Source organism: Trachurus japonicus, chromosome 4 (genome assembly GCF_045865225.1).
Source record: "Trachurus japonicus isolate A0001 chromosome 4, Traja_1.0".
NCBI lineage: Eukaryota > Metazoa > Chordata > Actinopteri > Carangiformes > Carangidae > Trachurus > Trachurus japonicus.
Genome location: NC_140910.1, coordinates 15,855,261 through 15,882,080, shown reverse-complemented (window position 1 = coordinate 15,882,080; position 26,820 = coordinate 15,855,261). Strand labels below are relative to the sequence as shown.

Below are 26,820 nucleotides of genomic sequence, written 5' to 3'. Positions count from 1 at the left end.
GAATCTGTCAGCTTTGTGGTACAGTTTACATTCACTTGTGAAGCGGCTCACTGAGAGGACACTGTCTCTGTGACACCACCAGCACCACTGTGGGTTTAACGTCCATACTATCTGGTACATGATGTCTCACAACTTTCATGTTGTGTGACTGACCAGTGACTGATTCAGTAAAAATGAATGCGATGTGTGTATGAGTGTGGGAAACTCTTCTGTATGTGTACATTCATTTGTGCTAACGTTTACATGACAGGTTTCAAGATGCTGATACGTCTGAGTCTGGGTCAGTGCTGGTCAGAGGAGAGGACATTATTGACCATCTTAGGGCAGGCAGGGGAGGAGCTCTTCAAGCAGAAGGCGGGGCCATCCATGACTCTTCACTGTTGTCAGTGTTTTGTGAGAAAACACAACACACACATTCAGTGTAACCACATACAAACATAATCCACTACTGTAGCCTACTGTGTGGTATAGTAAAGCATAGCATAGTATGGTAATGCATATATGAGCTATATATTTATTTTACCTGGCCACTGTCACCCAGATCTGATAAACTGTAGGCCTACCCACACAGTCCCAATAAGTCATAGACGATTAATTTGAGTGTTAATCAGAATAAGGGATGTTTTGTTTTTGGTTCTTTTTTACATTTGAATTAAGTTGATAAGAAATACTAAACACTTGAAAATGAGTTTTCAGGGGCTTTAAAGGAGCAGTGTTTTATTTTTCAGTGTAACAGTATTAAATTCTGTAGTTTTGAAGTGGATTTTAAGGGTTTGTGTATTTTTCCCTAGACAAGTTTCCCCACCATAAGCTCCTAAATGAAGCCGCTAAAGTGGCACAACAGTATCCAGACTGCTGCAGTTTTAGATAATTTTTAAAATGTTTAAATTCTACACTTGGCCATTGTGTGCACTGGGACAATGCCATGACTGAAATATTATAATTTTATGAATATCTCAAACACTAAATCATTGATTATTTTTATTGCTGTATGAAACAGTAAAGTTTTGCCTGTCTTGTCAGGTTTTGTGTTGCTCTCTGTCCAGACTGAAGTTGTATCTAATCTGCTGTCTACAGGAGAGCGCCCCCTGGTGTCTCAGCTTGGGACCACAGACCAACAGTTTGATCCCGCTGGGAGGAGCATCACGTTCTCACCACGCAACCTTTACCGTAAGCCCCAACCTCACCCGACACAACTTTCCTTAGGCAGCAGCCCCTCTCTCTTCTGATCCTTGTGTCACATTCCTCACCTGGGCGGCAGTCCTCCCCTCCTGACCCTGGACAACAGAGGTGGAGGAGGGAGGGCTCAATGTGAAGTTCAATGGCAAATTAAGGAGAGCACTTGGTGGGAAATAAACCACATTCAGTACATTAATTTGATAACTTTTTTATATACCGTAGTATGAGATTAACTCAGATATCTCAGATATTTGCGTGTCTATTTGCAGAACTCATCATCTGCCATAACATAAGTAAGAAAAACCTATATAAAATCTGATCACACTTGAGCTGATAGATCTGTACATAAATACTTTTGATTTAAAAAAAGAGAGGTCAATAAAGCTATCTGAGACCCGCATCAGTGACAACTGTGTTTCGGACAGTCTCACCTTCGTTGTCCATCTGCCCGAGCCTGCTGCAACAGTTTGGACCACATGGGAGGCAAAGGACACCTGCTGTACAGAAACAGGTCGAAGAGACAACACACCACAGTGTCTGTTGATGTTCACACTCTGAGGTGTGAACCACTTACTGATGATTAAGTGGTGGACACTGATCTGTCAGGCTCTGTGATGACACAGCAGGCAGAGGGATATGTATACAGTGTGTGTCTGTGTGTGTGGTTGACATGCTGTCACAACGTGTGTTTGTGTGAGACTGTGGATGTCTGGCTGTCGAGTTTGTCATCTCTCTGGGCTGAAAACGTGTCGTCAGCCAGTGCTGAGCTCAGGACTCCAAGGAGGGGTTTGTGTTTTTCAAGAGCAGCCCCAGGAGGAGTGTGTGAGGCAGGCTCCAGCTTTGACTAACAGACACCAACATGACAGACAGAGGAGTCCAGAGGTTGTCTTTACCAGGCGCCATGCAGGGGGCTACTGTGCTGCTGCTGCTACTAAGCTGCGTAAGTCTGTTTTGTAGTATTTGTCTTTGTTAAATATTATTGATGTAACCTGCTGATAACTTCTCAAAGAACCTAAAGATAGTGTTTGTTTAGATTTAGGTTGTTAAGATTAGGAACAAATTATGCTCTCAAAAGACTGCTGAATACGTTTAATTATCAGAAAAATGTTTTGACTCCAGACTCCATAAAGAGTTTCAGTTCAATTTTGAAATATTATTTCTGAGCATTTGATGAAAATTGGGTAATTTTTCATTTTGACATTTTGAGTTGTGTCTTTTTACTCGGCCAAAAAAGGTGGAAACAGTTGACATTGCACTAGAGTCATTTTATGTATAGCTCAAATTGTTTCTGCATCAAGTTAAATGGGTTCCGAAGGAGCGTGAAGAAAATGTTCTCCTCTTTTTCACTGTCGAATCAACCGTTGCTTGCACAGCAACCCTTTAGTTTGGCCTTCAGATCAGTGACAGTCCTGACAGTAACGTTTCTCCTGAAACAGTGATGCAGGTATTTAGAAAATGGTGAATGCACATGTTCTAACATACTTACTGTTGATTGATTTGATTGTCTTCCTCAATGTCTGCATTGCTCTTCATTCTGACTAAGGCCTGGTCTGTGGGGATTTAGCAGAATTAAGCTACAAGCAAAGCTGTTTACTAAAGTATTATTGTTATTATTTAGTTATTGTTGTTAGTTGTTTTGTCCGCTAGTTAGAATATCCCTCTAATACATCCATAAGTAAAATCATTCTAGAAGTCTCTATATTTCCCCATTCCAGTTTGTTTCTTTTCTCAACTTTCTCTGGGTGAAAAGGGCTGAAAAAATATGGCGGTGATGTGTGATCCATAGCACAGTACGCCCAATGAAAGTGGAGACCAGGTGGACTCCAACTCCAAAAGGAAAATCTCTTATTCACTCTTTGAGCTCCAATTTTTGGTAGTTGAAGGTTAAATGTATGCATCACATCTGTATGGTTTTAAGAGCTTTGTATAAAATTGCAACCTTTAAATTCCCTGTGTTCAACATTAATAAGACTTTGTTGCCCCCTAATGGTAATATCAAGAAAAGACAGTGTAGCTGACGATACAAAGACTGCTGTCATAAACGTTAACAATCACTAAAGCTGTGAGTCAAGCTTTGGAATCAAACCTTCTGCCTTGTGTGTCTGTGGTGCGTTCAGGGCCTCGTCCACCAGCTGCTCTTTGTCTTGGGAGATCCTGCAGTAGCCAAGCAACACTGTCCAGATTTCAGCAGCACATGCTCAGCTCTCACAGACACACAGGTACAAACGACACTGTGGTGCAACCAATCAGACAATAATAAACGCAGTTTGTTCTACCTGTGATAGTTTCAGTCCTTTTTTTTAATTCATTTATTCAGTCTCTCATTTTTTTACACACTAATGTTAATTAAAATCCTTTCCAATACTTATCCACAGTACTGTGCTTGCTAATATATATATATATATATATACTATATATATATATATATACAGTATATACAGTATGTGTTAGCACCATTCCTGCCTGTGTGTGAGAGCGGTGTCTCAGAGACGTTCAGCATCATACACATTTTGATTTGTTTTGGATGGTAAGTGCATATTACACTTGCGTGTTTACATCTCAGAACAAACTCTCTTCACATCATCAAAAAGTATGAATAATGAACTGTTGTATGTGAATTTGTGGGCAATGTGGTCAGTCCTCTATGCATCTGGTTTGTGTCCTTTGGCCATTAATTAATGCTACTGTTTATTCATTTACTCAATATTATGCATCCTTGTTTTGGAATGTGGCCATGGGAAAGGGCTTAATTTTTGTAGAAGCTACTGATTAAACTTCAAAGCATTCCCTGCTCTTAGTAAAAAAAAAAAGAAAATGCATCAAGGGCAGGTGGTTTACAAGGAGTTTCCTGGTTTCAGGCATTTTTTGTGCATGCTCTCCCTGTGCCTGTCGGGGTTCCCCCCAGTTCCTCTCACGTTTCACTGACATGCATAGGAGATCATTGGTGAATCTGAAGTGCCTATAGATGTGAATGGGTGGTGAGTGGATGTTTGTATATATCGGCCCTCTCCAGGATATACCCTGCCTTCACACAATGTCAGCTGGGATTGCCTCTGTCATCCTTTAAGGACAACATGTGTAACTAACGGATGGATGGAAAAAAGAATTTAACTAACACTGTACATTTTATGGTGTAATGTTTTTCCTCATTTAAACTTTTTACAGGAGGTTGGAGCCATAGATGAAGTGACGCCTCAGCCTGGCACGAGACCAGAAGCTTCCCCTCAAAACACGACCCTGCAGGCCGGTCACACTGAGCTGACATCAGGACTTGATCCACTGAGCGGCATCTCCCCTCTGAGGTCACATACAGCTCCAGACACAGAGGGAGGAGAGTCCAAAGCTGCAGGGAAAACCAAGAGTGGTATCGGCAATGACACTGAGCCTACAGGCTCCACCAACCAAGAAGAAGTCAAACTAAAAGCTGTGAGTGAGGAAACACTTCAAGGTGGAGCTGGGGAACCGCAGTCTCTCTCTCTGAATGGACATGAGCAGATTTCTAATGAACACCTTGACATATCAATTAAAGAACAATGGACAACAGAGGGGAGCATTACGATAAAGACTCCTTTTGTACACACTCTTGAGACTGTCCAGCACCCAGGACAAGTTCATCAGCCATCGGGTTCAGCTAATCAGGGCTCCACAAGCAGTCTGTGTCTGTCTGTCGTGGAAAGTGTAGAGACGGCCATTTCAAGCCCAGTCATTCAACCTGAAACCCCCACAGCTCCAGGTGTCACAGCAGGATCCTCAAGGGGAGATGCAGAAAGAGCAAGCACAGATATAACTTTCTCCAACAGGCCCCAGGTCTCTGAATTTTCTATCACATCTACTCTTATCACAGGTGTCACCTCAGAATCAGGGGTTGCTGCTTCCACTGTGAGCCCTTCATCTGATTCAGGAATAAAGGAAGCAAGACAGGAAGTGTCACTAGCAATGGTTACACCTCCAGCTTCAGTCATCAGTATTGAGTCCCTTGAAGCCTTTAAAGAAAAAGAAGAGGACATATCCCCAGAGGAAGCAGTGACAGAGACCTTTGCTGCACCTAGGATAGAACTAGACCCAAATTTGAATCTTACAACTCCCACACAACAAAGCATAGAAATACAAATCAGCAGGGACATGGAAACTAAGATGGAAAATGTTTCAGCCAGAGAGATTGAAGAAAAAACAGAAACTGAAGACAGTGTTTCACTCAAAACAGAAACATCAGCACATCTTCCTGGTGCAGAGGGGGGGAGTGGCAGAGAGGCAGATGAAGATGAGATGGATTTAGGGGCGGAGTGGGAGGCAGAAAGATCTCCAGAGATGGTGGTGGAAAATTATGATGATGACACTGACATCTCTGAGGAATTTAATCAGTCTTCGTCTGATTGGATCTCCCGGTACAGCAATGAAGACTCCATAGTCCAATCAGAGACTGAATCTCCACAGCAGACTGTCAGAACAACCAATCCGCTGCCAACATACTCAGTTAGACATAATGGGGCAGAACAAAGACCTGGGATCAGAGGCCAAAGGGTAAGACATTGCTTACTTTTAGCAGTATCCATATAAGTGTTCCTCATCAATTATCAAAACCTGAACATCACGGTTTGTGTCATTATGTATAGTGTTTTACTTAAAGTGTTAATGATGTTATAAATGCATAAACAATGAACAAATCACAGGAGCTTTTTATCGCAGTTGTGTGATATTCCCATCCCATGTTCTGTCATGAGCTTGGATGAAATTGATTTTGCATGGAGCAGCTTTGATGGCCGAGATGGCAACATATACCTGTGTCAATTCTGGCACCTAGAAAAGTCCACAGACTGTGTGTGTGTGTTTCTCATCTGTGGCAAAATGGATGGGTTGTTGTGATCTTCAATGAAATGCACTGTCTCCCTCCTCAGGCTAAACTCTGGTACTGTATCACTTAACGACATCTCTCACTCATTATTGCAAAAAAAAAGAAGAGGTTCATCAGAATTTGGATATTTTAAAAAAGAAAGAAGAAAAAGAAAGAAAGCATAATATGAATCATGAATCATAATAATCTATGTTATGCAACCACTTATGTTGATAATTTCTTCTCAGTTATTCAGATCTGTTTGTTCTGCCTCACTCTCTCCTCAGGGATTGCAGGGTACACCTGGACTACCAGGACCACCTGGGCCTAAAGGAGACAAAGTATGTGTGAGAAAAAACTGCATCTACATATTATGATTTTGAATTAACAGTTAGTCCAATAGTCAGTTGTAATATGAAAGTCTTGCTGCTCAAAAACAAACAAACTGGTTTCAGCCTCTCTTAGCTTGTTAGCTTGTAGCTTTTTCAACCTACAGTGGCCTGTCAGTCTCTAATTAAGGAGGCTACACTCTTGAGTCTTGTTTCTTTTATTAACCTTTCTGCAATTATGTTAGCAGCAGACATGCTCAGACCACACTGGAAAACACAGTGGCTGCTGGAGAAAGTTAGTGTTTGGATTCATACAAAAAACAAACAAAAAAAAACTTTCTTAGAATTGTGTTGTGTCATATTACAAATAAGAAATGGTTTAAAAAATTACATCTGTCGTGTGTCATGTAATACACGATCAGGGTTTGCTTTTGTAGCTCTTTGTTTGCCAAATGTGTTGGTAAGTTTTCAGTTGTTAATTCCCTCAACTATAAAATGCTAAATGTAACTTTAAATTCTGTCTCTGCACAGCCTCTATCAAGTATCAGGGATTAGTGAAATCTAAGAGCCGAAACAAGGGGTTGTCAAATAATGTCTCATCTGACTGCACTGCTGAAAGCAAAAACAACCATTGATCCAGTTTTCACATAGACTTTTATTGTTTTATGAAACCTGGTTCTTCAATTCACCATCTGTCTGTTAAACATTGATTAATCTAATGGGATTTTTTATTCTGATATTTGGTAGAAGACAATGTAATCAAAACAGACATTTTGCCTGTCCTCTCAGGGCTATCAAGGTGTTATGGGCAGAACCGGGCGGACAGGATACAGAGGTCCCATTGGTCCCCCTGGGATGCCCGCCATTGTTGTATTTAAAACCTCTGAGGAAGAATGGGAGGCTTTCAAGGTAAACTGCTGTTGTGGCTCCACTCTAATAACTAGACCTATTCTGTGATGCAGCTATACACTAAATCTATACTGATAATATGTACAGTATATGGATGTCCAGAGTAACAAATGCCAATTTACGGAACACTCCTACAGTGCCAAAGTCTTTTTGTTTTTAAAGTATATTCTTTTGGCTTTTCATGCCTTTTATTAGATAGAACAGTTGAGAGAGAAAGGAAATGGGGAGGCCGAGAGAGGGGGAATGACATGCAGGAAAGGGCTGTCCGATGCAGGATTCGAACCGGGGCCGCCTGCAGCAAGGACTGTATCCTCTATACATGGTATAGAGGATACAGTACACAGTATACACTCGACAGTACACCCCACAGTGCCAAAGTCTTTGCTGATGTTTTCTCTTTTTATGAATGAATTTCTTTTTGGCTATTGGTGTCTTGACCATTTGTGAAACATGAGATGTGTTATGTGTAGAATCAAGTTAAAGAAGTAATGAAATTGGAAAATGTAGTAGAAACTTTAATCTTACAAATTTGCCAGTGCAGAGACATATTTATGACATAGTTATATGCACATATTTACATTTTTAGTGCCTGCATTATTAATCTGAAATTATATCATTTTCACTGCAAGTCTATGTACTTTGTGATATTTTGTGTTGTTTCTTTGCAGAAAGAGAAAATCTACAAAAAGTTGGTGTCTTCCTGGCCTGTACGTCTTTGTTTTAATGAAGAAATGCACTTAAAATCCTCTTCTTTTCTGAACCAATCATACCTTTGGTGGCAGTTTGTTAAATGATCACTTTTTTGTTTTCCTATCATGTCACTGCAACATTTACACATGCAATTACTTTGTTTAAAATCAGTGTAAAATACCAGGATTAAATGTCTGTGAATATTCATAGACAAAAGAATAATAGTGAATTTATACTGGTGCATGTTCACCATGAAGACATGTTGTGAATGAGGCAAAAAACAAGTGTTTTTTCATCTTCAGAAACTAAAGGGGCCTCCAGGGCCTCCTGGACCTCCTGGAGATGACGGACCAATTGTAAGTAGACAAAAGTGGTATGGATTAAAATGATAAATTCAAACAGCTATCTAGGGTTAAACTTTATCATACCACAACACCAAAAATATGAAAGGACTCCTGTGGTTCATTTGTTTTCTAGGGGCCACCTGGAATTACTGGGAGGCAAGGACCAAAGGGAGTTCAAGGGAAACTTGTAGGTATCTCTACTTCATTTGCAAACGAGTAGTAAATGACAGATTATTTAAAAGCATGCCGACTTCATCAGGCACCACTGAAGAATGACTTTATTTACACTTCTTCAAATGTAGGACATTGAGAAACCCATTCCAATACATTCTTGAATTATGATTTGACACAGCCCTACCATTTCTTAACCTTGACATTAGTTGAATTTAGCTAAGTACAATTTTGAGGTACTTGTACTTAACATGAGTGTTTCAATTTTATGTTACCTTATACTTCCACTAAACTCCAATTTAAAGGAAAATATTTTACTTGTGCAATTGTACAATTCCCACTCTGGATTGGGTGTCTCAAGATAGTTGAGTATACATGTGTTCTACCACAGTGTTATTAAGTAGTTGTGTGAGGTAGCTGCCGGGATATGTTAGGGTGTAGTTATACAATGATAGTGGATATGTGCAACAAGGTATCTTAAAATAAGCAAATAATGCTCCTAAATGCACTATTAATAAATATGGTATATTAGATGTCAGAACAACTCAATTCACTACACAATACAATACAATATCACTGACTTGTGATAAGTATAAGATGTCAAATTGTGGTTTTCTGCAATGAAAGTTCTCATGACACCAGACAAACTGCATTACAAATTGTGTTATACACCAAGGGCAGTCCTGGACCACAGGGCATGCCAGGCCCCCAGGGCCGACCTGGAAGAGACGGCACCCCAGGAAAGGATGCTGATGCAGGTCCATCAGGCTTACCTGGAGAACAGGTATGCCCTCATAAAAAAGAAGTGTGATAGTTTGTGTCATATGAAATTGCCACACATACGTCCAATCATGTTGCAGCTTGATAAATTCACTTTATGTTTGACCTTATAGGGTCCCATAGGCTACAGAGGAGAGAAGGGCAGTAAAGGGGAGCTGGGTGAGTGGGTAAGAGTGGCCTGGACTTCTATGTTATGGGGATTTAAATTATGGAGGCCAACGTATGTGTATTTATCTATCCATCCATCTCTCCATCTCTCTATCTGAGTACTATTGCATTTAGCTTTTTGTCTTTTCCATCTAGCTCACATTTTTTATACATATGTGCTTATGATATCCTAATTTTCTGCCTGCAGGGTTACCACGGAGAGGCTGGACCACAGGGAGACAGAGGGCGAAAAGGACACAAGGTCAGATTCAGGGTCTTGTACACATTGTCTTTTTAAAGGGTAGAGGGCTGAAATATTTGAATGTAATTTCTGTGTCTTACAGGGAAATACAGGAGTCAGAGGCCTTGTTGGGCTGCCTGGCTACATTGTAAGTTCAGATAACTGAGATCTTTATTAAGTCATTATAATGTCAAGTGTCAAATGAATAAAAACATTAAATGATATATGAATAGATTAGTAGTAGAATAGTAATAGTAGTAGTAGTAGTAGTAGTAATAATAGTTATACCCCCTTAATGTATGAAATAGATCTGAAGAAAAGTAATGAATAGCACTCCATATCCTTAACTGATGGTTTATGAAGTAGGCACTAAATGATCAATTGAACACACAATGTAGATGGCTCCACTACAACATCTGAACGGTCCTGTGTTGACAGGGAACATCTGGAGCCAGGGGTCCGACAGGTTTTCCAGGACCATCAGGTCCTCAGGTAAGTGACTCGTAGCTACAGTAGCTAACTTTTCCATTGCTCTTTAGCAACAACAACTATGTAAATATTCTACATGCTGACCACAGCCGTTGTTGTGTCTTACTGATTTCAGGGAGAGATTGGATCTCCAGGCTTTAGTGGACCACCTGGTCCATCTGTAAGTTATATACAATATAACAACAATATACTTCCATAGAGACATTAGATCAAAAAAAGTTGTTTGGCTTTAACAATGAGAGCCACTGTAAAAGTAGGAAGAGTAATTTTTGATTTGTCGTCTTCTCAGGGCAAGATGGGCCCAAGGGGACTAAAGGGTGTTGTCGGAGTTAAAGGACCTCCAGTAAGTAATAGTCAATCAAGTTGTAATCTAAACTGATACATAATTAAAAAAAAGATACCTGTAAAACAATATTGAATTCCAGGGTCATCAAGGTGAAATGGGGCCTAGAGGAGCAGCTGGGCTGCAGGTACACTTACAGATATAATCTTACTTAGAGACTGAATAATGAATAAAGATAAGCCTACAACATTTACTTCGATATGTCTAATCTCTTTGTGCATGTATTATTTTAGGGAGAACCAGGTCCTGATGGTATAGTTGGATTTCCTGGTGTCCGTGGTCCACAGGTAAAACAAGACAGTTATGTCAGATTCAAAAGATTAATCAATGTGTTACCGTTACCAGACTTGCATTTATGCATTAAGATTTGACTGCAGGACATGAACATGAGACCAAAAAAAAGGATGAAAGAAAATATTATAGCCATTTACAGAGACAGCTACTTTTTCAATTTCAGTCTTTAAATGGTATCCATCATCTATAATGCATTTTAATTTTGTAGAAACATTTTGTAGTAGACAGATCAAAACATAAGGATGTCTGGTAAACATCCTGCACAAACTTAGCAGTCATAGTTCACAGATATATCACCTGGTAAAAACACATTTTGAATTAATGAAACCAACCTCTGATTTTTTTCTCTCAGGGGAGCCCGGGACCAGATGGACCGCCGGGTCCAAAGGGGGACCATGTAAGCATCCATAGTGCTTTAACATACTTTTTCAGTAACAGTGCTTAAAGAAAAGATTTGAGAATAAAATTTGAAATCCAGCATTGGTTACCTCTGTATGTTTCAGCAGGGTGATCAAGGAGATGAGGGAGACATAGGAGAACCTGGACCACCAGGACTTAACGTAAGACAGCAGCGCCAAACGTCTGCAGGGACATAATTTATCACCAGAGACATGAACTTTGATATCATGAGGTTCTCATGCTGGAGTTTGACTGAAGTATTTGTCTCCTTTATTACAGGGAGCCAATGGGAATCCAGGAAAGCCTGGACCCTCAGGTGATCCCGTAAGATTACTTAAAGCAATTTCAGTATTGACCACAGCTAAAATGTTCATAATCAATAAAACCAAGCCAATAATAATGAACTATAACATAACTGTAACAGATGGTGTCACAGTCCTGCTAGTTGCTTACTACTGAGCTAAATGCACAGGTGTTTTCTCTGTGTGTATGTGTGTGTGTTTGTATGTGTGCATTTTTCTCAACCAGGGTGGTAAAGCTAAGCGCGGTGACAAGGGTGAATCAGGGTTTAAGGGAGACATGGTGAGTTTGAACCTTTCTGTCAGTCTGTTCAGTTGCTTGTTGATCTTTTCATTTACCAGATCAGTGAATCGAATCTCAGTGTGTTGTTGTGTGTATGTACAGGGACCTCCAGGGCCTCCTGGTAAACGGGGATTGAAGGGGCGTCAAGGCCCATCAGGATATGAGGGACTTGGAGGACCAACAGGACAACTAGGACCTCCTGGACCCAGTGTGAGTGAAATAAACGATGTGAATGAAAATTCTGTCGTGACTGTAATTATTAAGTTTCCTTTTGCAAATTTGTATTGTAGGGGTTTGATGGCATCATGGGGGAGCAAGGGGAGCAGGGAAAAGATGGACCAAAGGTGGGTGTGTCACTTATTGAATGTTCGGGTGTCTTTAATTGACAAGTACTGTATATTTTGTGCTATCGTGTATACACATGTATGTTTTTATAGGGAGATCGAGGTCTAAGTGGTATTCAAGGACATCCTGGGCCTCGAGGTGATAAGGTGGGCACAGATATTGATGATACACTCAAGTCACTATAGGCTCTTACTTTTTCAACTGACAGTGTCCTTGTTGGTGCTGACTGTCACGCCTTTTTCAATTGTGGTATTATTTACAACAAAAAATGAAATTCTAATCAGTTATGGTAATTTTTCCCCATTAAAGGGTCGGGAAGGTCGAGCGGGATTTTCAGGATTGCCTGGTCCTATTGTGAGTTTGAATAAGTGGTGGTTAAGTTTATTCTAGATGCTAATAATTGTACTACACTCATTAATGGTGATTGTTGTGTTTTACAGGGAGAGATGGGAAAATCTGGAGAGAGAGGAAATGAAGGAGTACCTGGTATTAAGGTTCTCATGTGGTTACACTTCTTATTCTGTCGTTATGTGACTTCATGTTAACACCAAAAAAAAAATTCACTAATGTTTCAAAGATTTCTATTATATTTTTTTCAAACAGATACAAAAAGAAACAAAAAGATGGACTAAAAGCTGTTAAAGGGACAACGAGGAGTTTTGGAAAAGCGAAGCGTTTTCACACTACATTTATGAGCCTCCGTGAGCACCGTAAAATTCTTTGACCGGCGCAAGACAGACTCATGTTTTCATTCATCAATAATTAAAGTCAGAGGTTTGAAGACGATCACATACCGTCGTAGTTCCGACCATAAACGGCGATTCAGCAGCGTTATTCTCATGACTCACCGCGAAACCGAAAGTAAGGAAACGCTGGTCGGCTTGACCAGTATTTTCACCACCACTAATAATAACAAAATAATGATAGAGACAAAATGATATATTTATCGAAAATGGGCCCATTAACAAGTGTGGGTAGCGGAGATTCATCCACATTAACGTGAGACTTTTTTATAACCAAATAGAAACTCCGCGTTGTCCCTTTAAATAAGATTGTTGACTTGAAGTTAAAGTAGAAGTAAGCGATCCGGTCGTTTTGGCAAATGCTGCGTTCCAGGCAGGCTTTTGAAACCGTAAGTTACAGCTTCAAGTCACGACTTACGACTTTGTAGCGTTCCAGGCAACCCACTCGTGTTTTTCCGACCTGTTTTACCTGTGAAAGTCACTATAACGGCCACTCGTAACTTCCGACCCGTGAACTCGTACCAGATCAAACTGGTACGACTTCACAGGTCGGAAAAACACGAGTTACGAGTTGCCTTGAACGCACCATAACGTCTTGTCAGCCGATGGAGTTAGCAGCCCCCGCCCTCGTCATGGATCTATTGGTCCTCGTCCCTACGTCACCACATTCAGGCGCATCCCTTGGCTGCACACACAGCCCTGCATGCCGTTCTCTCTCCTCATTGGATAAAACTTGTAGGATACGAGAAAAGTTTTCTCCTCGGCTCAGAGCAGAGCAGAGGGACTGAGAGACCCGTGTTTCGGTCCAAACACTCTATGTAAGTGATTGCTGTGGGAAGATATAACTATTTAAGACTTATATTAACACAAAAATATCGCTTACTTCTGCTTTAACATTTAATTTAATTTCTATTTGTGTAAATTTGTGTATTTTTTTGTGTAAATTGTGTAAATTGTTTGTTTAGGGAAAGCCTGGAGTCCCAGGAGTGACTGGACCTAAAGGGCTAAAGGTGATCACACCCGAACATTTAACCTACACACCAGAGAAAATAATAGTTGAGCAATTAAAGCCAATATCTCAACAATGATACTCTTTTTGTATGTTTATGGACTGGCCAATGCCATGTGATCCTATTAACACTGGTTTTATCATTCACAAGAAAAACAACCTGAAAAATACTGAGCACTTCACTTCACATTGTTTGTGTGTATTGCATCTTAGGGGTTTCAAGGTCATCTGGGAAACAGGGGACAGAACGGAGCTCTTGGAGCTCAGGTAAGACTGAGCATCAACAATAAGTTAACACTCATATTTCTAACTTTCCATCACCTCCTAGAGTTCCTAAACGAGACATTTATGCAAACTTTTGCCAGGATTATATTTGCATCAACAACTATTTGCATGTAGCTGCATTCAGAAAGGCCTTTCTACTGGATGTTTTGTCTACTGGACTGATTTTTCCCCACATCCATGGGGAGATTGTGTAAATGGCAGCCTTTTTGCCATGCGATTGATTCACAGAAATGTAAAAAACAAAAAACAAAACTATAAACTGGTGCTGAAAACACATATGAATACCAAACTTAACAAGCTCACTGTACTCCTATAAATTAGAAAAAAAAAAACAATAGTTTGCATTTCTCAGAAACTAATTCCCATACTACAGAAATGTGATGGACTATTATCATCTTTCAATTAGGGCCCCACAGGTGCAAATGGTATAAATGGCCACACTGGACGTCCAGGACCAAAAGTGAGTTTTTAACTCTACATAATAATCATTGAAATCAATTGTCCCACACACCTGACACTGGAAAATATTCTCCACAGGGATTACCTGGAAAGACAGGAGCTCCTGGCCCACAAGGACATGTAGGAAAAAGTGTAAGTCATTTATCATCCTTGTATAATAGAAATGTGATGTTTTTTCTTTCCAACTCTTATTTTATTAGATAAAATGTGAGTATGTTTTCTATCTAGGCCAAATGGGAGTAGGTGTAGGGAGGGAAGAGGCAGTTCAGATGAGGTTCTGGAGTAACACCACACACTTGTATGGAAATCAGTGCTCTGAATTAGATCAGGCTGTGGTGTGGAAGAGAGATGTTAACTGATTTAACTTTACATTTGTTTCAATGTACAGGGGGAAGCAGGCAGTAGAGGAATGAAGGGGACTGAAGGGAAACCAGGAGAAAGAGTAAGTTACAGAGCATCACAGCATGAGTTTTTAGGATGCTCTGGTGCAGAAAATTTAGAAGAAACAAGGATTGGACAAGATATTGTATGATGTACAACACAGTGTCTGTGATATTTTAATTGTTTGCATAATGGTGCTGAGGTTAAAGGACTGTTAATTTACTTTAGGGGGTTAAAGGTAAACAAGGCCCCAGTGGACTTCCAGGGGATGAAGGACTAAAGGTATGAGTCATTTTCAAGCATTGTATTTTATTTAGTCAGTGTTGACACTTGAATCTTCATGTTCGTCAGTCTAAATTATTCTGTCATTATACCGTTCAGTTTTCTTTACTGGGTTGCCCACTCATAAAGTTTCAGTTTAATGTGGTATTTACCTTGTTGTGAAGGGTAAGAAAGGTGAAGAAGGACCAAGGGGAAAACAAGGCCCGCCAGTAAGTAAATTATTTTCTTACTCCACTGCCACAATTTACATGGTATCAGTGCAACTTTACACCATAAGTTTATTAATTCAGTGGCAATTAAGAGTGAGTGGTTAAGTGTTTTTTGTTTTGTCTTTTTTTTTGTCTTGCTTCAGGGTGAGATGGGGATGCCTGGACCAAGGGGATACAGAGGACCTCCTGTAAGATGATCTAAAATTTCTTATTGAAAAATCTGATTGACTTGAATAAATTCTACTGTACATGGACATTATACAAGAGTCTACTCTTCGATCTTAGAGTGGTGCATCAGGTTGTTTACAGTTTGAAGGTTTCTCAAAACATAAATTTATGTACTTATTTTAAAAAGCAAAAAAACACCAAATTATATTGAATGATTGAAAATGCTCACAGTCAGACTTTGGTATTCAGTCTTAAGTGCATGGCATGATTGCACCAAAATTACTGTATATACCACTTAAAGAATTGAGTTAAACAACTCCTTTATGCTTTTAATAGGCTTTTTTTGTTATTTAAGCTATGCTTCGTTCCACTTCTGTGCAGATGACACTCAGCTCTATGTAATACAGCTGTTAAATTCGACACAATATTAGCCTTTAATACTAACTGACACATTGTATGAGATTAACCACACAACTAAACTTCGCCTGACCTGAAATTAACCTCAGTGCACAAAGGTTTCTCTAATAATCGTTATGAATAAATCTTTTCCTCCAGGGCATTCAGGGTAACATTGGATCGTGGGGTGAGATTGGACCACGTGGGCTTTCAGGTGACCAAGGCCCACAAGGTCCAGTTGGCCCTCGTGGAGTTACAGGTTACCCAGTAAGTTGATTTTTATTCTTATGTTGTCAGGTTTGATCTTAACGTTCAGTAAGTAACATCTATTTTTTAGTGTTTCTCAATTCAATTCAATTCAATTTATTTTTTAAAATGGGACAATGCGAGTTCATGAACGAAACAATCGTAAGCACGCCGGATTGTAACCACAGGCTAATTTACATCCGCTGTCCCATACATAGATGTTCCCTGGTACACACAAATTACAATAAATAAAAACAAAGGCATGTTATAAAAATAGCAGCAGTACAACAGATAAATAATACAGATTCAGACAGTACAAAAGTGCAACCGTGTCATGATAAAGTGCTTACAGTCATCAAAAGTGCGTAGAAGGTCCTAGGAATAATATCTAGTTGAGCTGTGTTATAAGGTAGGTCTAAGGATATAGTTCAATCACTTTCACTGCTATGAATAACTAAAGGTTTATATAATAATGTAAGTAATGATACTATTAAATATATATGCATACACGCTCACATATATACACACACACGCATATATATATATATATACACATGCATACACATATACATACATATATATGTACACATACATCCATACACACATATACATATCGACCTATAACTAGTGATGGCATTATTCATATTGCTATTTTGTCTATGTTAGTTATTATAATAATAGTAATGATAATAATAATAGTACTGGTAGTAGTAGTAATGGTAACAACACAGCAAAATTACAGTAATGGCAACATCAACACAGTCATATAACAGTAATACAACAGTCAGAAATAGGTATACACTTCTAATAGTGGGTGCAGGTCTGGGTTGATAGCAACCAGTTGTTTATGTCCATAAGTGCCACATTTCACTGCAACTGCACTTTGATTTCTTACATAAACTGTAGAAAGACATAAACCGGCTCAGGACCATCACCTGCCTGTCAACATAACAACCAAAATAATTAAACGTCAGAAAAAAAGCTAAAAAAAACTAAATCAAAGACATAACTGTCAAAAATGATGAAGCTTATTTTCTGTGACTGGCTCCACCCTTGTTGCCTATATCGAGCCTGAACATTGCACTGAGCACTGAGTGTTCAGACGCTGATAACATCAAAGATAGTTTTGTTACAGCAACCTTCTCATAAGGCCATGCGGAAAATGACTCAGCGTGCTCTTGCAGAGGTCTGGACTGTTATTTCTTAGTCATGCCTCTGTTCACTCAAAACACCAACTTTAAAGAATATTATTTTTAACACTCATTTCTTGTTGTCTACAGCCGACAACTGTAGCCTCTACAGAAACTTGATCGGATGAGCAAACAGAGAGTTTCTTTCTTTCTAGTTTGACATTGCACAAGAGTTATCCATTTTCCCCTGAGGGTTATTCATCCTCTCAAGTCTGGGTGATGATACATGGTGTCATGGATTATGCTCAAGTCTCAGATTGAAGGATGCTGTAATGATTTTTGTGGAGTGTGCTTTATACAGTATGTGGCCTCTTTTTTTTTTCAAAAAAGGTAGCTTGTAAGGAGTCTAATCTAGGTGGGATATTTGACCACTTTTGTCACTTCTGTCTTCATTATATTTCAAAATCTGTCTGCAAAATCTGTTCAGGGACTCAGTGTATAATCATGTATAATTTGGTCTACATTGATTGACTATTTGTGATCGATTTTTCTCTGGTTACAGAGACACTATAACCAGAGCTGTATTTATATTGAATCATATTGTCTAATTGGTCATGTTAAGAGATTATATTTTGCACATATTTATTCTATATTTACACACAGTTTGTATTATTGTGCAGCAAAGAATACAGATATGTTATTACTGTATGACTACAATTAATCTGTGAATACAGTGAAATACAATTTCAAAATGTTATTTAGATTTCTTAAATGAGCAGAACTAACTGTTCAAAGCTAAGGGTTGGTGTTAGGGTTTGCTGTTCACTAAGATGTGTTTATTGTGTACAAGCTTCCTGTTTTCCTTCAGGACTCTTTGTGAGTATGTTGTGGGACACACATGCATGAATCTTTTGGGCAACCATTGCTTCTTTCTCTCTACATTTAGGGTAAAGATGGACCCCAAGGACCAGCTGGAGCAGCTGGTGTCAAAGGAGATAAGGTTAGGTTTTTCTCCTACAGAGCACTGTCTGTTTAAATGTGCCAGTAGTTTGGGCTTGGGGTGGTTTGTGAAGCCATTTAATGATTCATCACTCAGTGGCTTGCGTTTGTCTCTACATGTTTGATCTTCAGGGATCAAAAGGGACTTTGGGGCAGGAGGGAGCTGCTGGTCTCGATGGTGAGGAGGTAGATTGAGACTGAATTAATTGGATTGTGTTGCTCACAGATTTGGATTTTCTTTTCACTTATAACTTCAATTATTTTTTTTACTTTTTAGTTTTCTAAAAACACGGGGTTAGATGCCTATGCTTCTATAGTTTCACTGTATAAAAATACATCCATAACAATGTTGTTTTTGTGTTTAGGGTCCAACTGGAATGAGGGGGGTGGAGGGCCCAGCTGGACAAAAAGGCAAAACTGTGAGTAAATGTCAGCATGTAAATGTGTTGTTACTTGACCTTTGATTGTGCAGCATTCATTACACGCACCCTGCATGTTTGTAGAAGGAGTATATATTTTTCAATTTTTACTAAATAACAGGGTGATAAAGGGAACGTTGGACCTCTTGGGCAGAAAGGAGCAAAAGGAGCTGAAGGTGACAGGGGCAATCAAGGGCCACAAGGAAAAAGTGGGCAACCAGGGAAACAGGTGAATAAAAGTTACATTTTTAAAAAAAAACAACCTTTTATTACCTGTGAGTATTTTACTCAGGGCATCTGCGTCTATTTCTGCTCTCAAAACCCTCCTCATTCTGTCCGACCTCTGTTGCAGGGATACAGGGGTGCACCAGGAGACAGAGGAAAACAGGGCGTTTCAGGGCTCAAGGTCAGTTGAGTAGGATTATTACATGACCTGAGAAACTACATTGTCTTTAATGTCAAAGATGGTAAATGCCAAGTTAATGCTCTGGGGAAAAAAAGTATGATGATGATGGAAATGACAATGTTTTGGGACAGGGTGAACCAGGGATAAGAGGCCCCTCAGGCAGGCCTGGACACTTTGGACCAGGGGGCAACACCGGGGCAGCAGGAGTCAAAGGCCAGAAGGGGCTCCAGGGACAAACTGTTTGTAACACTGCTGGATTTCAATGATTGAGTGTTAATGATGTATAGATTCTATATGTGAGGTGCTTAAAACAATCCCTCCATCATGTTGCACATCATGTCATGTCCACGTTATGTATAAATGCATGAAAATGTTTTAATATGACTAAACTGTAAATATACTCTAGGTTTATTTCCTCTCATTTCAGGGGCCACCTGGTAGTATAGGTCCCCCTGGACATATTGGACCATCAACAGCAGTATGTTTGACTTGAAATTGATTTAACCATTTTTGTAATAATTATTATAACTACCAATACTCTTTAAAAGGGTACTGTACTGTATAAAACACCTGTGTAGACCATATTTCATTGTTGGATTAGTGGTTAATTAATGGTTTACAAAATAGCATTCACACTGTAAATTCCTGTGTTTCAGGGATTGCCGGGGAACAGAGGTGGTGATGGCAAAATTGGAAAACCTGGAATAAAGGTGCAATCTACCATTCATTCTAATGCAATGAAATAGTTGTATTTAGTTGATATTTAATGTTGTCTCTACTGTGTGTTTATGCAATTCAGGGCAGTCACGGTGAAAAAGGAAAATCCGGTCTTCCAGGCGTCACCGGAGACACGGTAGGAATTCATTATCTGTCGGAGCCTGTGGGCATCATTAATCTGGTTATGCACATTTAATGGTGTGCGTTAAGATGTAACCACAGTGACGCAATGTGTCTGTACAACCCTCTGTATTTCCCAGGGAATAAGAGGTCAGAAAGGTGCAAAAGGAGAATCTGGGACACGAGGCACAGTGGTAAAATACCCTTTTGAAATCTCAGGCTTTGTAACTAGACCTTTAAATGTTACTGGTGTTATATTTTATCGATACCGTAAATTTTTACTTCAGCAAGCTGTTGTATAATTAAAAGGTTGTATTTGTATGACTTTATTTCTAAGGGCACTCCAGGGAAGAAAGGGTTTGTTGGCTCTCCAGGTGCTAAAGGTCGACCCGGCCCTGCTGGTCCTCCTGGGCTTCCAGGAACTAAAGGAATCCAGGGGCCGAAGGTGACAGGAAGCCAGTGATCAGCTTGGATGACATTTAAAGCAGCAATCGTATCTCTTAGTTTTAAAAATAAGTTGTCATAATGGAGATGGTTTTCACTTGTCTGCTCACATGACAAGTTATACCTGCTTCTCAGCAGCTGAATTCTGACATTTATTTCCCGCCACTTTGTTAAAGGGTGGAAGAGCCCACTCAGGAAGGAAAGGCATCAAAGGAGGGCTCGGAAAAACAGTGAGTTTTGTTATGGTTGAAATTTTTATTCCGCGGTACTAATATTACAAAATCATAATTCATGGAAACGAAGAAGCTCAATTTTTTGGGCCAACCAGCTGAGTTGCAGGAAATATGGATACGATCTCCCTTTCCAACTTAAAAGGGTTTCTGCAAAATTGAATGATACCGCGGCTGACCTTTGATTAATTTGGATATAAATGTCATCACTTCATCATTTTGGCCCATTAGAATTTTTTATTAAATTGTGTCATAATTAGCATATTAATTTGTGAGTTACGGTCAGAAACAGTTTGTGGGTCACATTGATCATGACCTATGACTCATCCTTGTGTGTAAGTGAGCATTTGTGCCAAATATAAAGAAATTCTTCAAGACATTACTGAGATATCATGTTAGGGAGAGTTGGATGGACATGTGGACGGACAGCCAGAGAACATAATGCCTCTGGCCTGGCTGTTGTGGAGGGATTACAAAACAGAAGTTCAATCTTAAAACTCAATCTCAGGTTAATTCCTGGGTTTTACATTCTGGTTTAATCTGGTCTGTAGGGCCCTGAAGGTCTCCCAGGAAAACAAGGACATGCTGGAAAGCCTGGAAAACCTGCAAGTATCCCTTTCCTAAGACACTTGTGTTTTCATATCAATAAATACATCATTATAAAAAATAAATCAGTTTACATTATAACATAAAGTGTGTTGATGATGGTTTGTCTCTTGCTTTGTTTTTATTTTCTCAGGGCCTTAGTGGTTTGGACGGGTTACTAGGGGTTGAGGGTAATGAAGGAGATCCGGTAAGAAAAATTTATGTTTATGTCATGTTGCAATTTCCCCAGTTGTTCAAACGTTTTACTCAATTAGATCTTTCTTGTGCTCACTCCAAAGGGGGAAGATGGTTTCAGAGGACCTCCTGGAGCAGCTGGCCAACCTGGCAAGATGGTAAGCTCAATATCTACATGACTGACACACAACCATACAAAGTAAAGAAAGATGTTCTCTTTCAGCCCTTTATCAAACCCTCAACCAATCGCATACTGTAAGCTCCACTACATAGCTGCCAACATTTCACCTCTTCAATCTCTTTGCTGTTAGCCTGCTGTTCCTCAGGTTAGTGGCTCTGACCCGTGTTTTGGGTCTGTATTTTGCAGGGAGGTTCGATATAGGAGGTCAGCACGTTATGAGCAAAGCCGTTGCAGGAGAATAACTGCTGTGGCTTAATATTTCAGCCTGCCAAACCAGGATAAGCAGGTTGTCATAGATTCCCCTTATGACCCATCAAGGTCTAAGGGGTTGTTTGGAGAAGCTGTCACCTCTAGGGGGAAGAAGCAGGAGGAGGCTGATTGAGATATCGTAATGCAGTACCCTGCATGCACTTGAGAATGCTTTGTGGGCATTTTCAGGTTCATAAAGGGGGTCGAACAGGATGCAGCTCAGATGATTGATCTGTCCCCTCACGGGTGTGGTGGTAGTGGAGCTTCTGTGATCGGTCACACCGGAGGGCACATCCCATTGTGAGATACCTCACTCAATTTTTTGTGAGACAGGGTTTCGTCTTGTAACTAAATGTCTATTTCTAGGGAAAACCTGGGGCTTCTGGGATCAGGGGAAACATTGGTGCTGCAGGGTTTAAGGTACAATATAATGTGATTTCTTTGAATGTCATGCAAATATTATAATCTTATCATTGTTCATACGATTATGTATAAAATTATTACTTATTGATCAGTTTGTATAATTTACTGTGCTAATAGGAAATGTGGCTTAGTATTGTGTTATTGCATCTCTCAGGGTAAAACTGGACCAAAAGGAACACGTGGACCTCCTGGACCGATCGGGCCAAAGGTATACAAGTTTGTTTAACAGCATGGTATAAAGATCAGATGGCATAATTCTTGTTCATGCAGACATCTGCTTCATCACTGGTGTTGATACAGGGTATCCCAGGACTGAGAGGAGAGAAGGGTGAATCTGGAAGTCTAGGTAAAAAGGTAAAAGTCAGACATTATAATGTAGAACATGTCCTCACCCCACAGTCAGTGAGGTTTCTGTAAAAGATGAAATGTCACACATAAATTGTCCATGGATTAAAAGTCACATCACTGTTTCCTAATAAACAGGGTCTACCAGGTGACGCAGGAATCTTGGGACCAATTGGGCCACCAGGGTTAAAGGTTGGTTCACATCATTTTAAATTGCTCAAATTGTTAACATTCAAAGGCATATTTTCGCGTTGATCAAATTTCTAACTTTTATCTCAGGGGAATCCTGGTTTGCAAGGACTGAAAGGTCGAAAAGGTCGTAAAGGACAGCAGGTAAGTTTTGTTTAACTTTTCTTTTTGCACTGTGTTTATAAATGGTGGCAATGTATTAATCAATTAACTGATATTCACAGGGAGTCACTGGTCTTCGTGGTGCACCCGGACAAGAAGGCCTCTCTGGACTTCCTGTATGTTGTTTTGCTATTCTGCTGTTGTTCTTCTGATATTTAAAATAGTTACTTACTTATACTGACATATTTTACTAAAGTCTTTACTGTCCTTATGTAGGGCGAGCATGGACAAAAGGTGAGAGACAATTCATTACTTTTTCTTTTTTAACTTTCCTTCAGTGACCTGAACTGGCCAAACGTGTTTTGTATTTGTTTTATCAAAAGACTCAGACACTGTATGTTTGTACGTACAGGGTGACGATTAATTTCCCTTCACAGGGATTAATAAAGTAAACCAACCAACCACTAGAGTGACATCACAGTTTTAGTTTTCTATTTGTGCAATTTAAGATACTTGATCTATAGATAAATGTTACCTCACTGACCCTGATTGTTTCTGGACCTTTACAGGGAGGGAAAGGTTTCCAAGGAAAGAGAGGACCAAAGGGAGTGAAAGGAAAGCGTGGACCTCCAGTAAGACATTTTTCACACACTGTACAAGTCAACTGATGTAAATATGTTGGACCTGTAACAAATTGTCAAATATTAAAGTGTATTTGAAGCTTGATGGCATGGCAGTGAATAATACCTAATGGCCAGTAGTTCTGTGCTGTGGTCTGAAAGTCAAAGTCATTTGTTTCACAGGGGAAACCAGGTGCACCAGGCAAACACAGGCCCACACAAAGGAGGCGATCAAAACTTGAGGCAAGACCAGTTCAAAGAAATGAGCTGAGGCTCAAAATAAACCAGCGAAGTAGTGCAAGATCTAAACTGAAGAATGTGCCATTGTCCAGACAAACACCAACACTCCTGAAGCAACGGGAAGGACAACAAAAAGTTGGTACAAGCTTTCTTCTCATATACACTTTGTTTACACAATGTCCTTGCTTAACTGCGCTTTAAAAAAGGAGCTGTATTTTTGGTTGTTGGGGGACTGATTGAATGTTTGGTTGTGTGACCGAATGACGATGTAGAGGTCCAGGCTGGTGAAGAGGATCCTGTCTGAAGGACAAGACTCAGAGGAATCCTTCAGCTGGCCCCTGGGAACCAAAGATGATCCTGCCACCACCTGCCACGAGCTGCGTCTCATGCATCCACATCTGAATGATGGTGAGGATCTGAATAAGATCTGTGTTTTGCATCTGTTGGCTGACAATACTCTACATATGAATGATTATCTTTCAGGATACTTTTACATGGACCCCAACCAAGGCTGTCCTTGTGATGCTATGAAGGTTTTCTGTAACTTCACAGCTGGAGGCACCACCTGTATTGACCCTTTAAAGTCACAGGTAAAATCGTTTTTCTGTGGACAGCAAGTAGAAAAAAACAGAATGTGGCCTTTTAGATGAAAGAGTATAACTACCGGTATTCACCCTTTTTGACATACATAGTTAAGTGGTGCCAAGAATGGTTTAAAAAAAAAGATAATGCTGTACTTTGTAGGTTAAACTTAGGTGGAAACCAGACAGGCAGAAATCTAGAAGATCTCTCCAGTGGTTCAGTCAGCAACAAGATGGAAACAAGGTAAGACTGACTTGTTTAAGGAATGAGCAAAATTTGATGTGTCTAACAACAGTGAACAATTTGTTTTGACTGAAAATGAAATGATTTCTTTCTCCGTCAGTTTGAGTATCCTGGTCTAGATGTCGTCCAGCTGAGGTTCCTGCGGTTTCAAAGCCACACTTCTTTCCAGCACCTGACTGTCAGCTGTACAGGAAACCACTCCAGTGCTGCTGCCACAGCTGACTTAACCAACGGGAGCGTTCACCTCCTGGGAGACTCTGGCACAGAAATTGGTTCAGACCTTATGACAGTGTCCCAAAAAGGCTGTGAGGTAAGACTTAGCTATTTCATGAGTGTTATGAGAGTGATGTCCACAGGACATCCCAAGAAAAGAAACTGAAAGACACAGATCTGTGTGCACTGTAGATTTGGCACCTTCTTTTTAAATTAAATACGAGTTATAATAATAATAATTAATACAAGTTTTTGACGTGTTTACAAGTACATTGAGTGTAAATTACCATAAACGAGTCAAGTATGATCAATGTGAATTCATCAAACACCATTACAACATTATCATTCCTGCATTGGCAGTGAATTTTCCCAAGTACCGTAATTACAACATGGGTAACTAATAAGGCATAATTAAAAGGTGATTAAATTAACCAGTAGAATCAAGAGATGTTGATTTTGATAGTAGATGCCTAAGACTTAAAGGGACAACGAGGAGTTTGTATTTGGTTATAAAAAAGTCTCATATTAATGTGGATGAATCTACGTTACCCACACTTGTTAATGGGTCCATTTTTGATTTTGTCTTTATCGTTATTTTGTTATTATTATTAGTGGTGGCAAATTCTTGGCAAATGTTTTCGCTTTCGTCTCTTGGACAGGCGCAGAGGCTCGTGGGAAATGTAGTGTGAAAACACTTCGCTTTCCAAAACTCCTTGTTGTCCCTTTAAAATAATTTCATTATGATTTCCACATTTACAAGATTGGAATTTTATAAAAGAACAAACACACAGTCTCTTCATGTCCCATTTCCTGGCTAATTATTTTGCAGGGGGAGGTGGTTGTGAGGGTTCGTGGGAGCACGGAGCAACATCGAGGAGATATGGAGTTGCTTCCTATCAGAGATCTGGGTGTAGATGTGAGGGAACTATCTTCCCTCAGCCCTGAGACCGCTGTGGTCCTGGGACCCCTCTGCTTCTTGTGACCAATTAGCAGTGTGTGCGTGTGTGTGTGTGTGTGTGTGTGCATGTGTGTGCGTGTGTGTAATTAAACTCTGTAAATATAATTTTCATATAGAAAGCAGGGATTTATGATGTTAGGATATTATACATGGACAACTTTGTTCAGATTATTTTACTCAGTGCTGTATTGTATTTTGTGTATATTTATTCAATTGTCAAAAAATTGATGGAATTTAAGAGTTTATCATGATTTTTTTTTTTTTTTTACGAATTTTTATATGGCACCAAATGTTTAAATCAAATTGCTGTGGAATTTAAAATGTTAATTTTACAAGTCTGTGTATTCACTCATCCTCTGTACAGGGGAATTATGTACAGCACTATGAAAATAAAAATATTGTTTTAAATGTGGAATAAAACTGTGTCATGTGTATCATATGCACGGTATTTGTCCTGCTGGGACTTTCAGGCCTGCTCTCATGATGGGAAATGCCCAAGTCTAGTAGGTCAGAGATGTTAAGACGTCAAAATTTAGTAGAGACATTTACGTGACCATTTATGCCTGAGGAAAATTGATGCCTTTCTTGGCAGGAAACTCCTGCAGTCAGGCAGCTGAAGTTCCCTGTGCCATTGGGTATCTAACCTCCTTTTGTGAACAACATACAGAAACCAATCATTATCCATTTTGTGCCCCATAAACATACATCAGTCAGCCTGGAAGCAACTCTGTGGTTATATACAGTATGCACACACTGGAGAGGTAATTGTCAGGAACTTCTGTCATGTGTCCTTGTGTTTTTGCAGTTAATTGTATTTGACACACTCGGCTCATAAGACCGGCTCATTTTATGATTTGTAACTCATCGTGCTTTTCTGTGATCATACACTGTCTCATTCAAAAATGTCTTTTCACTTTTGTGGACACATAATGACAAAAACTATTGTTAGAGTTCAGTATACTGATCAAATGTTTTTTTC

At 39.7% G+C, this 26,820-nt stretch overlaps 1 protein-coding gene across 4 annotated transcripts; it reads left to right on the top strand.

Moving 5' to 3' along the window:
* Window positions 1-1,075: 1,075 nt before the first annotated feature.
* Window positions 1,076-26,185, top strand: LOC146988705 (uncharacterized). 4 transcript variants are annotated; one of them, XM_085774311.1, is made up of 66 exons: window positions 1,076-1,170; window positions 1,605-1,690; window positions 1,987-2,119; window positions 3,297-3,398; window positions 4,345-5,700; window positions 6,298-6,351; window positions 7,129-7,248; window positions 7,917-7,955; window positions 8,241-8,294; window positions 8,416-8,469; window positions 9,130-9,237; window positions 9,347-9,400; window positions 9,589-9,642; window positions 9,725-9,769; window positions 10,060-10,113; window positions 10,226-10,270; window positions 10,400-10,453; window positions 10,536-10,580; window positions 10,687-10,740; window positions 11,100-11,144; window positions 11,251-11,307; window positions 11,426-11,470; window positions 11,675-11,728; window positions 11,831-11,938; window positions 12,019-12,072; window positions 12,166-12,219; window positions 12,383-12,427; window positions 12,514-12,567; window positions 13,782-13,826; window positions 14,039-14,092; window positions 14,517-14,570; window positions 14,648-14,701; window positions 14,958-15,011; window positions 15,179-15,232; window positions 15,397-15,441; window positions 15,585-15,629; window positions 16,165-16,272; window positions 18,328-18,381; window positions 18,513-18,566; window positions 18,746-18,799; window positions 18,921-19,028; window positions 19,152-19,205; window positions 19,337-19,444; window positions 19,633-19,683; window positions 19,862-19,915; window positions 20,005-20,058; window positions 20,183-20,236; window positions 20,380-20,487; window positions 20,663-20,716; window positions 21,268-21,321; window positions 21,456-21,509; window positions 21,601-21,654; window positions 22,293-22,346; window positions 22,504-22,557; window positions 22,650-22,703; window positions 22,833-22,886; window positions 22,974-23,027; window positions 23,108-23,161; window positions 23,262-23,279; window positions 23,555-23,617; window positions 23,789-23,980; window positions 24,118-24,253; window positions 24,329-24,435; window positions 24,590-24,670; window positions 24,771-24,980; window positions 25,713-26,185. In XM_085774311.1, exons 3-66 carry the CDS (start codon window positions 2,039-2,041, stop codon window positions 25,863-25,865), a joined length of 5,655 nt encoding a protein of 1,884 aa, XP_085630437.1. In that variant the 5' UTR covers window positions 1,076-1,170; window positions 1,605-1,690; window positions 1,987-2,038; the 3' UTR covers window positions 25,866-26,185. The 4 variants fall into 4 exon arrangements, 3 of the variants coding, with proteins under 3 accessions (XP_085630437.1, XP_085630436.1, XP_085630438.1); XM_085774310.1 differs by having other exon boundaries at window positions 1,605-2,119; XR_015035719.1 differs by lacking the exons at window positions 24,590-24,670; window positions 24,771-24,980; window positions 25,713-26,185 and having other exon boundaries at window positions 1,605-2,119; window positions 23,789-23,984.
* Window positions 26,186-26,820: the final 635 nt, after the last annotated feature.

Excerpts from the sequence above, each read along its gene's own strand:
- LOC146988705 (XM_085774311.1), top strand. The coding sequence starts at position 2,039 with ATGACAGACAGAGGAGTCCAGAGGTTGTCTTTACCAGGCGCCATGCAG. Across the intron at positions 5,701-6,297 it reads CTGGGATCAGAGGCCAAAGG|GGATTGCAGGGTACACCTGG; the intron begins GTAAGACATTGC and ends CTCTCTCCTCAG. Across the intron at positions 11,471-11,674 it reads CTGGACCCTCAGGTGATCCC|GGTGGTAAAGCTAAGCGCGG; the intron begins GTAAGATTACTT and ends TTTCTCAACCAG.